The sequence below is a fragment of the Canis lupus genome, chromosome 7 (genome assembly GCF_048164855.1).
Source record: "Canis lupus baileyi chromosome 7, mCanLup2.hap1, whole genome shotgun sequence".
Taxonomy (NCBI): domain Eukaryota; kingdom Metazoa; phylum Chordata; class Mammalia; order Carnivora; family Canidae; genus Canis; species Canis lupus.
The window spans coordinates 39,504,693-39,518,867 of NC_132844.1; the positions used below are offsets into that span (position 1 = coordinate 39,504,693).

At 35.3% G+C, this 14,175-nt stretch overlaps 1 protein-coding gene across 17 annotated transcripts in view; it reads right to left on the reverse strand.

Annotated features, from left to right (window-relative positions):
- The window catches only part of FAM135A (family with sequence similarity 135 member A), a 132,944-nt gene that overhangs the window by 12,278 nt on the left and 106,491 nt on the right, over positions 1–14,175 (reverse strand). For all 17 annotated transcript variants that reach the window (XM_072832443.1, XM_072832438.1, XM_072832436.1 and 14 more), the window contains 5 exons: positions 13,778–13,938; positions 9,094–9,185; positions 8,231–8,328; positions 5,991–6,142; positions 3,985–4,095 (listed from right to left, as the gene is read on the reverse strand). In XM_072832443.1, the coding sequence (XP_072688544.1) occupies positions 3,985–4,095; positions 5,991–6,142; positions 8,231–8,328; positions 9,094–9,185; positions 13,778–13,938 (614 nt within the window). The remainder of the gene's footprint in view (positions 1–3,984; positions 4,096–5,990; positions 6,143–8,230; positions 8,329–9,093; positions 9,186–13,777; positions 13,939–14,175) is intronic.

The window sequence follows — 14,175 nt, forward strand, 5'->3', positions numbered from 1 at the left end:
CACACAGAGAGAGAGAGAGAGAGAGAGAGAGAGAGGCAGAGACATAGGCAGAGGGAGAAGCAGGCTCCATGCACTGGGAGCCCGATGTGGGATTTGATCCCAGGTCTCCAGGATCGCGCCCTGGGCCAAAGGCAGGCGCCAAACTGCTGCACCACCCAGGGATCCCCTCAAAAAAGCTTTTAATAGCAAGTGGTGTTTGAGTTTAATTTTAGAAGATGGAAAGAATTGGTTCTAAAAAGATGAGTAAGCACATGGGGAGGAATGGTGGTAGAAAGAGCATGGGTGAATGTTAAGTGTAAAACATGTGGCATGCCTAAAACAAAGGATGTGTGCATGGGTGGAGTAGGATATGAAATTAGTAAAAGAATCAGGAACCGGATTGTAAAGGATTTGATGCCCTAAACCATGGAATTAAAACTTCATCCTGAAAGCCACAATGTACCATGAAAAGATGCTCAAACAGAAGCAATATGGTTTGATTTAATTTTTAGAAGATACTTTTATCTAATAAGGAAATGAGATGAGGGAGAAGAGGGCATACAAGAGGCAGAGTAACCAGTTTGGACGCTATAGCAATAATCTTAGTAAAAGTGATGAAGGTTGAATTAAGGCAGTGGCAAAGAGAAGAGAGAAGACTCCATTAGCTATAAAAGAAGGCTGAATGTTTCAGGGCTTAGTAACAAAGCAGATGTGTGGGGAGACTGAGAAAAGTCTAAAAAACAACTTCTAAGTTTTTGGCTGGGCAAATGGTGGTAGATGTGGAATTGAAAGAAATTAATCTGAGGGAAAAGATGAGGTATCTGAAAACACTGCATTTGAGGTAACTGTGAACCATCTAAGTAAATGTACTTAGTAGGTAGCTGGACATATCAGTCTAGAATATAGCCTAGAAGACTGAACTAGAAATATATATTTGAGTTACCAATGGTGAAGATGGATATGAAATGATGCTATCAAAGAAGAATGTATAGAGTGAGAAGAGCAGATGACAGAAGCTGGAGCCCAAGAATACTTCTATTTAAAGGGCAAGGCGAGAAAAGGAATCCATGTAGGAAGCAGAGAGCCAATATGGAAGAAAACCAGGAAAGGCTGATACAGAATGGGAAATAGGAAAGTATTTCAAAAAGGGCATTTTAAATATAATGCCAGCATGTTTAAATAAAAGGAAGAAAAGAGAGAATTGAATATGGCAAGCTTCAATAGAATGGTGAGGAAATCAGATTACAGTGGATTGAAGAGTGAAATAAAAGGTGAGGAAGTAGAGAAAATAATTGCTTTCTTTTTCAAGAGCCTTAATTCATATATAAAAAAAGAAAGAGAAAAAGAGTCAGTGATGAAAGGAGGTATTTATTATTATTATGACTTAAGATGGGAGAAAATGGAGTAACTTTATATGTTAAGGGATTAGACACTGAAAGGGAGAGTTTATTTACTTTTTATTATTTTTTAAAGATTTTATTTATTCGTAAGAGACACACAGAGAGAGAGGAGCAGAGACACAGGCAGAGGGAGAAGCAGGCTCCCTGTGAGGAGCCTGATGTGGGACTCGATCCTAGAAGCCTGGGATCACAACCTGAGCCAAAGGCAGATGCTCAACCACTGAGCCACCCAGGTGCCCTAAAATGGGAGAGTTTAAAGAAAGAAGGAATGGGTTCTAAAGCAGAAGGAATGGGTTCCAAAACTAGAAGGAAAGCAAAGGTGTGCTGTTTGTAGGTAAAAAGAAAGGAAGTAGGAAAGTTCTCGCTTGATGGCCTTCACTGTCACAGATAAAGTAGGAAACAAAGTCATTAGTAGAAGTTGTAGTTTAGTCTGAGGAAAAGAGGTAAAAAAAACTGGAAAAGCTTTGGGGCACCTGGGTGGCTCAGTCAGTTAAGCATCTGACTCTTGGTTTTGGCTCAGGTCATGGTTTCATGGGTTGTGAGATCAAGCCCTGCATTAGGGTTGGCGCTTAGCAGAATCTGCTTGAGATTCTCTCTCTCTGCCCCTTCCTCCACTTGCACTTAATAAATAAATCTTAAAAAAAAAAAAAAAACAACTGGAAAAGCTTCTAGAGAATGGTTAGGAAACTATTAGAGTTAACTAGATAGGAACTCCATGGATCTACAGCGGCACTGATCTGCATGTCTGTGTGATCCATTTTGGTAGAACTCAACAAGCCAGGTAAAGAAACAGTAGTATAGGTTGCTGGACGGCTATGATGAAAAAACACTGGGTAAAAAATGTATGAATGATAAAAGTGATAACTCATGGAATCTGGGATGGATCAAGAAGGGAGTAGAACGATGATGAACAGGGTAATTTAAGAAATTGAGTAGGGGCCTTAAATAGTCTAAAAAGCAAATGAGAATAAGGAAGTGAGTGAGAAATGAGGATATATTGTAGTCACAGAACAGAATACTGGTTGAAATTTCAGGGGTGGAATGTAGCCATGGGTATGGGTTCAAAGTGGAGTGGAATGAAGGTTACTACAGTTGAGAAAGGCTCTGTAATGCTTGATGATGTTCTAAAGGGTTGACTTCATCAAATCACCTAAAATGATTCCAAGATCAAGTATATTAAGATCAAAGAAGAATATCTTCTCCCAAACATTAACTGTAAATTTGTCAATGAACCCTTATCAGAATTCCCACTGAATATATGAGGAATGATCAGGAGATTATTACATTAAAGATGACTAGAAGGTAGCAGAAATTTGATGGTACAAACCTCAAAGGATAGTTTTATGACAGCAAAGGAATAATGATTCCAGCTAGAAATGGAAAGCAAGAGGACTATTTCCTCCACTCCAGATGGTACTCAGTAAATGAGAAATTGAGCTTCTCCTATAGCAGGGTTTAGCAAGGTGTGGCCTATAGGATCTGGCCTGCTGCCTTTTTGGTTGTTGTTGGAACATAGCTACACTCATTTGTTTATCTATTATCCAAGGCTATTTTTGTGCTACACTGGTATTGTTGAATAGTTGCAACAGAGATCACATGGCCTGCAAAGCCAAAATATTTACTATCTGGCCCTTTAGGGAAAAATTTTGCCAACCTCTGTTCTACAGTCAAGGGGAATGGGAAAATGGAGGTTCGGTGGGGAAGTATCTAGGTTTCACTTATGTATCTACTTTTAGAAGGAAGTGGAAACAGCATTTTTTGAAGAAGATAAACATATAAAGTCAGTCTGTTCCCCTCAAATGGAGATTTCAAAGGACACAGTGGAAAGAATATGGTAAGGTCATTTATAGACAATGAGGTTGGCAAAGTAGTAATTGAGGATCTCAGGTTGTAAAAGCTTGGTATATAATGCAAGACGGGGAATATACTTAATAATCAGTTAATAAGAGATGAGTAAAAAGATTCATCCAGGAGTGGGAATTTGTAGAATAACTATTTAGTTAGTTTAGTTTCTGGGGGCACCTGGATGGCTTAGTCAGTTGAACATCTGACTTGATTTTGGCCCAGATAGGAACCTCAGGGTGGTGGTCATGAACCCTGCATTGGGCTGTGTGCTGGGTATGGAACCTGCTTAAGATTCTTTCTCTCTTGCTCTTTCTCCCTCTACCCTCCCGCCGAATAGTTTAGTTTTCGAAATTTTCCATAAAAGTTTTATAGCCCTAGAACAGGAAGGTAGAAGAATATGTGGCAGTTTATAAAAAGGGTTGAGGACTGGGGTAGGAGCAGGAGGACAGAAAGACTAGGACAGGCAGCGGCCCAGTTCAAAAACTGACTTACAATTGGTACTAAATTATAAATGTTAAAAAGTTTAGGATAATTTCAAAGTACTGGTGTTCACAAATACAATCATGTAAAAAAAAATCAAACACAAATACAATCATGTAAAAAAAAATCAAACATGTTATTGTGAGTTTATTTCATTACTAAAAAATTACAATTGAAAACTTTTTTAATCACCACAAAGACATGTTGATAATTTGCTAAAGATTTATTTTTAAAAAAGGTTTTCAAGTGAATGTTTTCAAAACTGTTACTATATACTTACCTGCTTTATTACTAAGCCTGTATAAGAAAGTTTGGCGAGGGTCTGAATGATCTCGACATGTCAGTTGTAAAAGAGAACCTGATTTTTTCCATTTCTGCATAAACCACAGACCTACAGAATTATAAATGATATGTGAGTAAAACTGGAAATACGGGGTAACATATACGAAGATTACTAATTTTAGTACACATTTCACTTCAAAAATGACATCTACCAAACTAGCATTTTTTTTTAAGATTTTATTATTTATTCATGAGAGACAGAGAGAGAGAGAGAGAGAGAGAGAGATTGAGGTAGAGACACAGGCAGAGGGAGAAGCAGGCTGCATGCAAGGAGCCTGACGTGGGACTCGATCCCAGGTCTCCAGGATCAGGCCCTGGGCTGAAGGCGGCACTAAACCACCGAGCCACCCAGACTGCCCCAAACTAGAATTTTCTTAATAAAAAATGTATTTGTAAAATATTTCCTTCTTCTGATAACTAATATAAACATACATATAAGTTAACTATGGGTTAAAGATGGTTGGTAGACGGCTTGCTATTTCTATCACATTCACTAACAAAACAGATCATGGTTTAAGGAATTTGGGAAAATTATACCTTTAGATATATTTGTTCAAATTATAAAGAAGCAGAGATAGAAAAAACTTCAAATACAGTAGTAGATTTGAATGCTTAAGCTGAGCTTTTAGTCTAGAGATAAATACAGTTATGGTAGACTAACTATAAGCACTAACTCTTGGATGAGCAATTGGTTAATGTTTTTGGTAACAGCTGAATATAATGAAGTTTCATATTTTTATGTATGTATGTATCTATTTATTTATTGGGAGGGGCAGAGGGAGATGGAGAATCTTAAGCAGGCTTGATCTCACAACCCTGAGATTATGATCTGAGCTGAATTCAAGACTCAGATGCTTAACCAACTGAGCCAACCAGGTGCCCCTGAAGTTTCATATTTAATTGTATTTCTTTGTATTATCAGTTACCCAAATTTAAATGTATCTTTCCCTTAATTAAGAGAAACCTCAATCACTCTAGAACGGGTTTTCAAGATTGTCAATATTAATTTCCACTTTTGTTGCTTCTAATATTATAGAGGGGAACAGGGGCAGAAAAGAGAAAAAAAACTCCTTAGTTGATTAAATTTGCAATTGTAGGCCTATTTGGGGAAGTTTAGTGAAGAAAGGAATTCAAGGACTGTATCCTATTTACATTGGGTTCTATTTTATGTTACTCATGGATTTCATCTTTTCCATGCCCTCTTTTTTTCTTTTTAAATATAGGACTAGGTATTTTTTGGATACCACAATTTGGAAAGGAATACAAGGAAAATAGTATGGTTTCTTTATCAGTGAAAGTGAAAGAGAAAACGGAAATAAGAGTTTCAAGGTTCAAAGCCAAGAGACAGAATGAAATCTAATTTATTCCCACAATGGGAATCAATGGACTAAACTAAAAACTACTTAAAAAATCCAAGGGAAAAACCAAACCAAAGGCAAATCAAATATCAGATCTTTCTTAATGAGAATATTCATTCCAATAAAGTCTTAACTTTCATTTTAATTTTTAAAAACATTTTAGAATTTTTTTCATAACATCCTTTTATTTTACCAAACCAAAATCAGAATTAACATTCAATATATACTATTTTATAACTTTATATTAAATATAGATATTTTTATCTGTTCAACTCATGGAATAACAGAATAGCCTGTTTAGAAGATAAACATTTACTGAAAATATTTAGACAGTTTAATGAAAATTAGTTAAAAATGCTCGTCACTTTTGATATATATCATCTCAATATAATTTCATTTTCTGAAATGACTTTTATCAGCTTACTTCATGTGCATGACAAAATAGAAAAATGTCTACATCTTTTGTTGCATGAAATTCCAAGCATGTGACAAGTCAGCTTTAAGATAAACACCAGAAAACATTAAATTTGTATTTAAATTTTCTCCCCATGCCATATTTTTTATACTAAACAAGAAAACTTGTTACCTGTATTAACAAGAGCACTGCTATTGTAGAGTGTACCAAGGTGAGGTCCAGAAAGAGATAAAAAAGTATGAAGTTTGTTGAGGTAATATCTAAACCTTGGCCTTGTAAGCACTGAACGGATTATTAAATTGCCCAACGAATGTCCAATAAAGCTTTAAGAAAAAAAAAGAGACATTTCTCCCATAGTATTAATTTTAAAAAGAAATATTAAAGCTGATACCTCTATATACAGATGTGAAATACTTAGTATTTGGAAATTTCTAATATGTTTAAAACTATGGTTTGATACTTTGAAGTGATGTAACTTACACTTTGAAGGTAAAAATGTGAAAATGTAATAGAAAATTCCTATTATATAATTTAAATGCTTGTCTATAGAAATAAGATACTACTTATCAGAAAATTTTTACTCAGAGTTTGTAATTGCTTAGAAAGAAACACATTTTAAAAGTAACTACATTGACTAGATGATAAATTTGCCTCCTTAGGCACACATACCAATTATTACTCATTAAGTCATGATTTAAAACAAAATAATGAAATTGTACCTATAAAGGATGACTTAGGAAAAATTATATATGTTTCATTTATTCTCTAGTCTACACTCTAAAATTTATAAAGCACCTCACCTTTATTAAGGAATCGTTTAAATCAAAAGAGCCTTTTTACTTACATCATTATGCAATAGATGATATATAATATTTACATACACACATATTTAAAGATCTTATTTGTTTATTCATGAGACACACACACACACACACACACACACACACAGAGGCAGAGACATAGGCAGAGGGACAAGAAGGCTCCCTGCAGGGAGCCTGATGTGGGACATGATCCCAGGACCCTGGGATCACTCCCTGGGCCAAAGGCAGATGCCCAGATCCCTGGGCCAAAACACTGAGCCATCCAGGCGTCCCAATAAATGGTATATTAATCCCTGGGAATAATTAACAATGAAAGAAGAGAGTTTGAAAGCTATCTTAAACTGGCTTATTGGTATAGCTAGTGAGAAGCTCAGGATAAACTTCCTTCCGAAATTGAAGTTCCGGAAGCTGTGGGGTGAGAGTTATGAGGGTAACTAATAGTCCTGAATTAACCAGTTTAGGCTTTTGAATAATGGTTGATTATAACTGACAATCTAATCTAAAAGAGGTAATACTTTTGTGGATGAGTGAAAAAAGTGAAATATTATTTTCTCATCATAAAACAATAAATAAAAGGAATCTAAGATCATTGTAGAAAATGTAATAAATAAAAAGTATTTTTTAAATGAAAAGTATTTTAAAATTTGTAAGAGAATAATTAGCAAAAGAAAATAAACCTCTCCTTCCTCCTACCATACCTGCATCTCCTCCCATTTTAACAGAAATCAGTTTTTAAAAAATGGCTTCAAATAAAAACCTGTTTATCTCTATTTTTTAGTCCTTACTCACCATACTTCAAACTGGAAACAAATTCTTTCAAAAGCCTATTTATATAATATATAAGCTAGCTTATTCCTCTAACCCAGTTGGGATATGAAGGTAATCATTATTCTACTTTTTGAGGCAGAGAGATTAGTTTTGATTTTTTTAAGTCCTACTGTACTAGAGGAAACAAATACTTTTCTCCCTCCCATGTCTATCTACAGTATCTGCTTAAATTATGAGACTTACATTGCTTTGATCACCTTGCTTGGGGAAAACTAACTCACCAAGGAGAGTCAGGAAACCTTGAAAGTATTTTTGTTGTTTCATTTGTTTGTGTATCCATTGTCCTTATAATCTTTTTTTTTATTTTTTGGTAACAGCTTTAATGAGATATAAGTCACATACCATAACATTCATCCATTTAAAATATATAATTCAATGGTTTTTAGTGTATTCATAGAGTTGTGTAACCACCATGATAGATTTTTAGAACTTTTTCACCACTTCAAAAAAAACCCTGAATCCTTCAGCTATCACTGCCCGCATCTGCCACCACCTCCCTCAGCCCTAAGCAATCATTAATCTACTTCTGTTTCTAGAAATCTGCCAATTCTAGATAATTCATATAAATGGAATTACATAATATGTGGTCTGTCCCTAGAATTTAAAAATTTTTTCTTTTCTCTTTAAATTAGGTAAATTGAATTGTGGTCTCCTATATTTCATTATAGGGCAACAAAACTACCACAAATTCTGTTTAATTCTTCTCTAATTCATAGACATAAAAGTATGTTATATAATATTACAGATTATTATAAAATTTACCTTATTTTTGAGACTGTTAGACTATATATCTGAATATATTGTATGATTTCATCCAGAAGGCGATCAGTCATGCTATCAAAATCAGCAAAAGTATCATTCTAAAGAAAAGAAAACAGATATATACTGAATATGAATAATCACAGGAAAAAAACAGAAAAAATATATAAACTTTATTTTTAATTTTATTGAAAATATGGTTAACATCTGTTTTTCAGAAAAGCTGGTGAATAATATTCATTATATTAAAATGAGCAAAAAGTGAATTTCTCAGAAAATATTGTATTCTTAATAATATTTGCTTTGCTTAGTTGTTTGTTTTGCCCAATACCCACCTTTAACATAAAGTTATTTATAATGGGTTTCTGTTTGTTTGGTTTTTTGGTATATAGATCTCTGGACAAATGTTTATTTAGCAGTTGGCACTTTTTAAAAAAGATTTTATTCATTTATTTGAGATAGAGAGTGAGAGAGAGCGAGAGGAGGGCAGAGGGAGAGGGAGAGGGAGAAGCAGGCTTCCCACTGAGCAGGGAGCCCAACATGGAGCGTGATCCCAGGACCATGGGATCATAACCTGGGCCGAAGGCAGACCTTAAGTGACTGAGCCACCAGGTGCCCCTATAATGGTTTAATTAATGACATTTTTGCATAGAAATGTTAAAATTCTAAAAATTTTGTGCATGTGAAGAGCTCATAAGTCAAATTATAAATCATTTTAACTTCCTTGGGATATGCATTAATGTGAAATTCCAAACAAATCAAAACATTATTTCTACTAGTATAGGCATTTTGTAGTAAGCAAATATTTAGGTAGAAACTAGTACAAATATATTTGTTCCCATTGAAAACACTGCCTAAAATTGTACCTGATTCCTCTCAGACATAAGAAAATCAATTCTTCCCCCAGGCAGTCCAAGTTCAATGTAAGTTTTTACTAATCGGAGATCTGCACTGTTACCTAGAAAATGAAGAAAATGAAAAATTATGTCTAAGGGATAAGATAAAGTAAAATGTACAAAGCACATCATCACATATTTAAAGACAAATATATGATCTCTGTCAGTTTTGAAAAGACATTTTCATAGATGGCTTAAAAGCCATCTATGAAAAGCCCACAGCAAATATCATTATCAATGGGGAAGCACTGGGAGCCTTTCCCCTAAGATCAGGAACAAGACAGGGATGTCCACTCTCACCACTGCTATTCAACATAGTACTGGAAGTCCTAGCCTCAGCAATCAGACAACAAAAAGACATTAAAGGCATTCAAATTGGCAAAGAAGAAGTCAAACTCTCCCTCTTCGCCAATGACATGATACTCTACATAGAAAACCCTAAAGTCTCCACCCCAAGATTGCTAGAACTCATACAGCAATTCGGTAGCGTGGCAGGATACAAAATCAATGCCCAGAAGTCAGTGGCATTTCTATACACTAACAATGAGACTGAAGAAAGAGAAATTAAGGAGTCAATCCCATTTACAATTGCACCCAAAAGCATAAGATACCTAGGAATAAACCTAACCAAAGAGGTAAAGGATCTATACCCTCAAAACTATAGAACACTTCTGAAAGAAATTGAGGAAGACACAAAGAGATGGAAAAATATTCCATGCTCATGGATTGGCAGAATTAATATTGTGAAAATGTCACTGTTACCCAGGGCAATATACACGTTTAATGCAATCCCTATCAAAATACCATGGACTTTCTTCAGAGAGTTAGAACAAATTATTTTAAGATTTGTGTGGAATCAGAAAAGACCCCGAATAGCCAGGGGAATTTTAAAAAAGAAAACCATATCTGGGGGCATCACAATGCCAGATTTCAGGTTGTACTACAAAGCTGTGGTCATCAAGACAGTGTGGTACTGGCACAAAAACAGACACATAGATCAGTGGAACAGAATAGAGAATCCAGAAGTGGACCCTGAACTTTATGGGCAACTAATATTCGATAAAGGAGGAAAGACTATCCATTGGAAGAAAGACAGTCTCTTCAATAAATGGTGCTGGGAAAATTGGACATCCACATGCAGAAGAATGAAACTAGACCACTCTCTTTCACCATACACAAAGATAAACTCAAAATGGATGAAAAATCTAAATGTGAGACAAGATTCCATCAAAATCCTAGAGAAGAACACAGGCAACACCCTTTTTGAATTCGGCCATAATAACTTCTTGGAAGATACATCCACGAAGGCAAAAGAAACAAAAGCAAAAATGAACTATTGGGACTTCATCAAGATAAGAAGCTTTTGCACAGCAAAGGATACAGTCAACAAAACTCAAAGACAACCTACAGAATGGGAGAAGATATTTGCAAATGACGTATCAGATAAAGGGCTAGTTTCCAAGATCTATAAAGAACTTCTTAAACTCAACACCAAAGAAACAAACAATCCAATCATGAAATGGGCAAAAGACATGAAGAGAAATCTCACAGAGGAAGACATAGACATGGCCAACATGCACATGAGAAAATGCTCTGCATCACTTGCCATCAGGGAAATACAAATCAAAACCACAATGAGATACCACCTCACACCAGTGAGAATGGGGAAAATTAACAAGGCAGGAAACAACAAATGTTGGAGAGGATGCGGAGAAAAGGGAACCCTCTTACACTGTTGGTGGGAATGTGAACTGGGGCAGCCACTCTGGAAAACTGTGTGGAGGTTCCTCAAACAGTTAAAAATAGACCTGCCCTACGACCCAGCAATTGCACTGTTGGGGATTTACCCCAAAGATACAAATGCAATGAAACGCCGGGACACCTGCACCCCGATGTTTATAGCAGCAATGGCCACGATAGCCAAACTGTGGAAGGAGCCTCGGTGTCCATCCAAAGATGAATGGATAAAGAAGATGTGGTTTATGTATACAATGGAATATTACTCAGCTATTAGAAATGACAAATACCCACCATTTGCTTCAACGTGGATGGAACTGGAGGGTATTATGCTGAGTGAAGTAAGCCAGTCGGAGAAGGACAAACATTATATGTTCTCATTCATTTGGGGAATATAAATAATAGTGAAAGGGAATATAAGGGAAGGGGGAAGAAATGTGTGGGAAATATCAGAAAGGGAGACAGAACGTAAAGACTGCTAACTCTGGGAAACGAACTAGGGGTGGTGGAAGGGGAGGAGGGCGGGGGGTGGGAGTGAATGGGTGACGGGCACTGGGGGTTATTCTGTATGTTAGTAAATTGAACACCAATAAAAAATAAATTAAAAAAAAAAAAAAAGACAATGCACTCTGAAACAGTTCTCAATTTTCATGTCAAGGCTGTTTTCAATTAGCCAGGCAGTATTTTTCAAGTTTGTTTCTAGGAATTTTGGTCACATTGATGCTTTTGCTTTCCTATCTGATGGTGTATGGTGTATTTATTAATTGTCAGCTGTGGAGACTGCTGAGTGCGGTCGCTGTGAATGACTGATGGAAGTACTCCTTCCATCACTACTATAGTTGACTATTTAACAAGCCTTGAATACATTTTTTAAGACTTATTTGAGAATTTTAAAGATTTATTTATGTATTTGAGAGAAAGGAGTGGGGGGGGGAGAGGGGCAAGAAGGACAGAGAGAGAGGGAGAGAGTCCCAAGCAGACTCTGCACTAAGTGTGGAGGCCAATGCAGAGCTCGATCTCATGACTCTGAGCCAAAATTAAGAGTGAGATACTTAAGGGCTGTGTCACCCAGGTGCCCCTTGAATGCATTTCAGATTTAGATTTAACTTGTTCACTTTCTTTTGGTGGATCTTGCAACAGTTGAATTAGAAAGAAAATTTCGGGCAGCCAGGGTGGCTCAGCAGTTTAGTGCCGCCTTCAGGGCGTGATCCTGGAGACCCGGGATCGAGTCCCATGTCGGTGCATGGAGCCTGCTTCTCCTCCCTCTGCCTGTGTCTCTGCCTTTCTCTGTGTGTATGTGTGTCTCTCATGAATAAATAAATACAATCTTTTAAAAAAATTTCATTTAAATAATCTGAGAGAGTTTAATTACTAATTTAAAAGATGTCTATAAATATTGAAGATCTATTCAATATAATACATAATTTTAAAACATAATTATTACCTTTAAAAAATTAGTTTAGTGGCTTTTGGTTAATTCCTTTGGTTTAATTAGGAATGTAGACATGTTATCAATTTCTATCCTACCCTTCCAATATTTGTATCTTTTAGGTATTTATGCATGGATAGAGATAATTCTTTTATTCTTGATTTTACAAGGAATGCTACTAGGGCTTCACTACAAAGTTTTCTACTAGCTGAGAATATATATGCTATTTAAAACTTAAAGTTTGGTGCTTAATTGTCAAAACCGGAATGGACATTGAATTTTATCAATAGCTTCTTACTTAATTCATGAATATGGGTATATTTTATTAATGAATTTTCTTGTATTTACTTACATTTGCATTCTGGGAATTAAATCCTGGTTGTTACAGTGACTTAATACATTGATTCAATTTCTTAGAAGTTTTTTGGGGCAATTAAAAGCTTTTTTATTTACTTCTCTATTTACTTATTTCCGTAATATTGCTAGAGTTTTATTAAGTGTATTTATGTCAGATTGATCCACTATTCTCTGGGGTGTGGGTATGATACCTTTTCCAGATTTGGTAACAAGGTTAGGTTAATGTCAAACAATAAAACGAGCTGCATTCCATATTTTTTCCCTCTTATTCTGGAACAACTTATCTAACATAGAGGTAATGTGCCTATTAAAAATTTCAAAGAAGAATGTGCCAGAGATTCCACAAGAAGAAGAAATCTTCCACAAGACAAGAAGTCTTTCTTGGGTGATAATCCTTTGAAATTTATTAGTAGGGTGGTTGGTGGGGGGAAGAGATTAGTTTTGGACACATTTTATTTCTTGAGAGTCAAGTTCTTTTTTTAAAGAAAAATCTTCAATTTCATGACAATTTACTAGCTTAGACCTGTGTTTAGGATTTTTATATCTATAAAATCTTTAATTTGTTCTTACAGAATGATATAATATAGTAATCATCTGCTAGTCTAGAGATATTTGGCATTTTCTAACATAGTTCCTAATAATTGAGGGGTAACAGTCTGTTGAGTAACCAAAATGGCTGGGATAAAACTATAGCACCAAAGCCAGGTATTTAGAATTTAAATTATACCCTAATAAATTAGTGAATCTTCAATTCTTAGGTACTGATTTTCCTAGCTCATAAGGTTTAGAGGGCTAAAAGAACACTAGGCTAACGATTAAAAGGAAACAAAATGATTGCCATGAGGCGACTGCTGACAGAACCAACAGAAGACAGAAAAACCCAAAGTTAAAAGAAATAAAATTTTGGTACATGGATGGATGTCAGTTCCATGGAAAATTTACTTAAAAGGAAATCTAATATTATACTTAGCAAAGTTAAGCATATTTCTGTTTTAGAATGTATTTCAGATTCAATTAATTTAAGCAATTTAAAATATTTTCAGTTCAAAGATTAAATAAAACTAAATGAAACCTATTAGGCAAAGAAAATATATTGAGTTGCCATGGATTATATCAATAGTGAGGACATACCATCTAAACCATGCACACAGACAATGAGATGTACTCCATCTTCAGAACTATCCTCTTCTTCCATGCTAAAATAAGGGACTGAGGATGCCAACAGAGGAACATCACTGTACATGAACCCAGGAAGTTTAAGTTGCTTCAATTCTTCTTTTGCCTGAAGAAAGCTGAAGCAAAATATTATAGGAGATACTCTTTACTATTATATTCAGTTTTTAGAACCCAAAGGACAATATGCTGAATTTAGGGAACTGCAGAAGAGGAAACCAAGCAAATACTAGGTTTTAAAATAATGAAAATATGCAGGATCACCTAAATTACTTAGAAATCAGAGAGTAATTTTCTTTGCTATTTTAAGTACATGTCCTGTCCAAATACAATGAATACTTCAAATTTGAAATCAC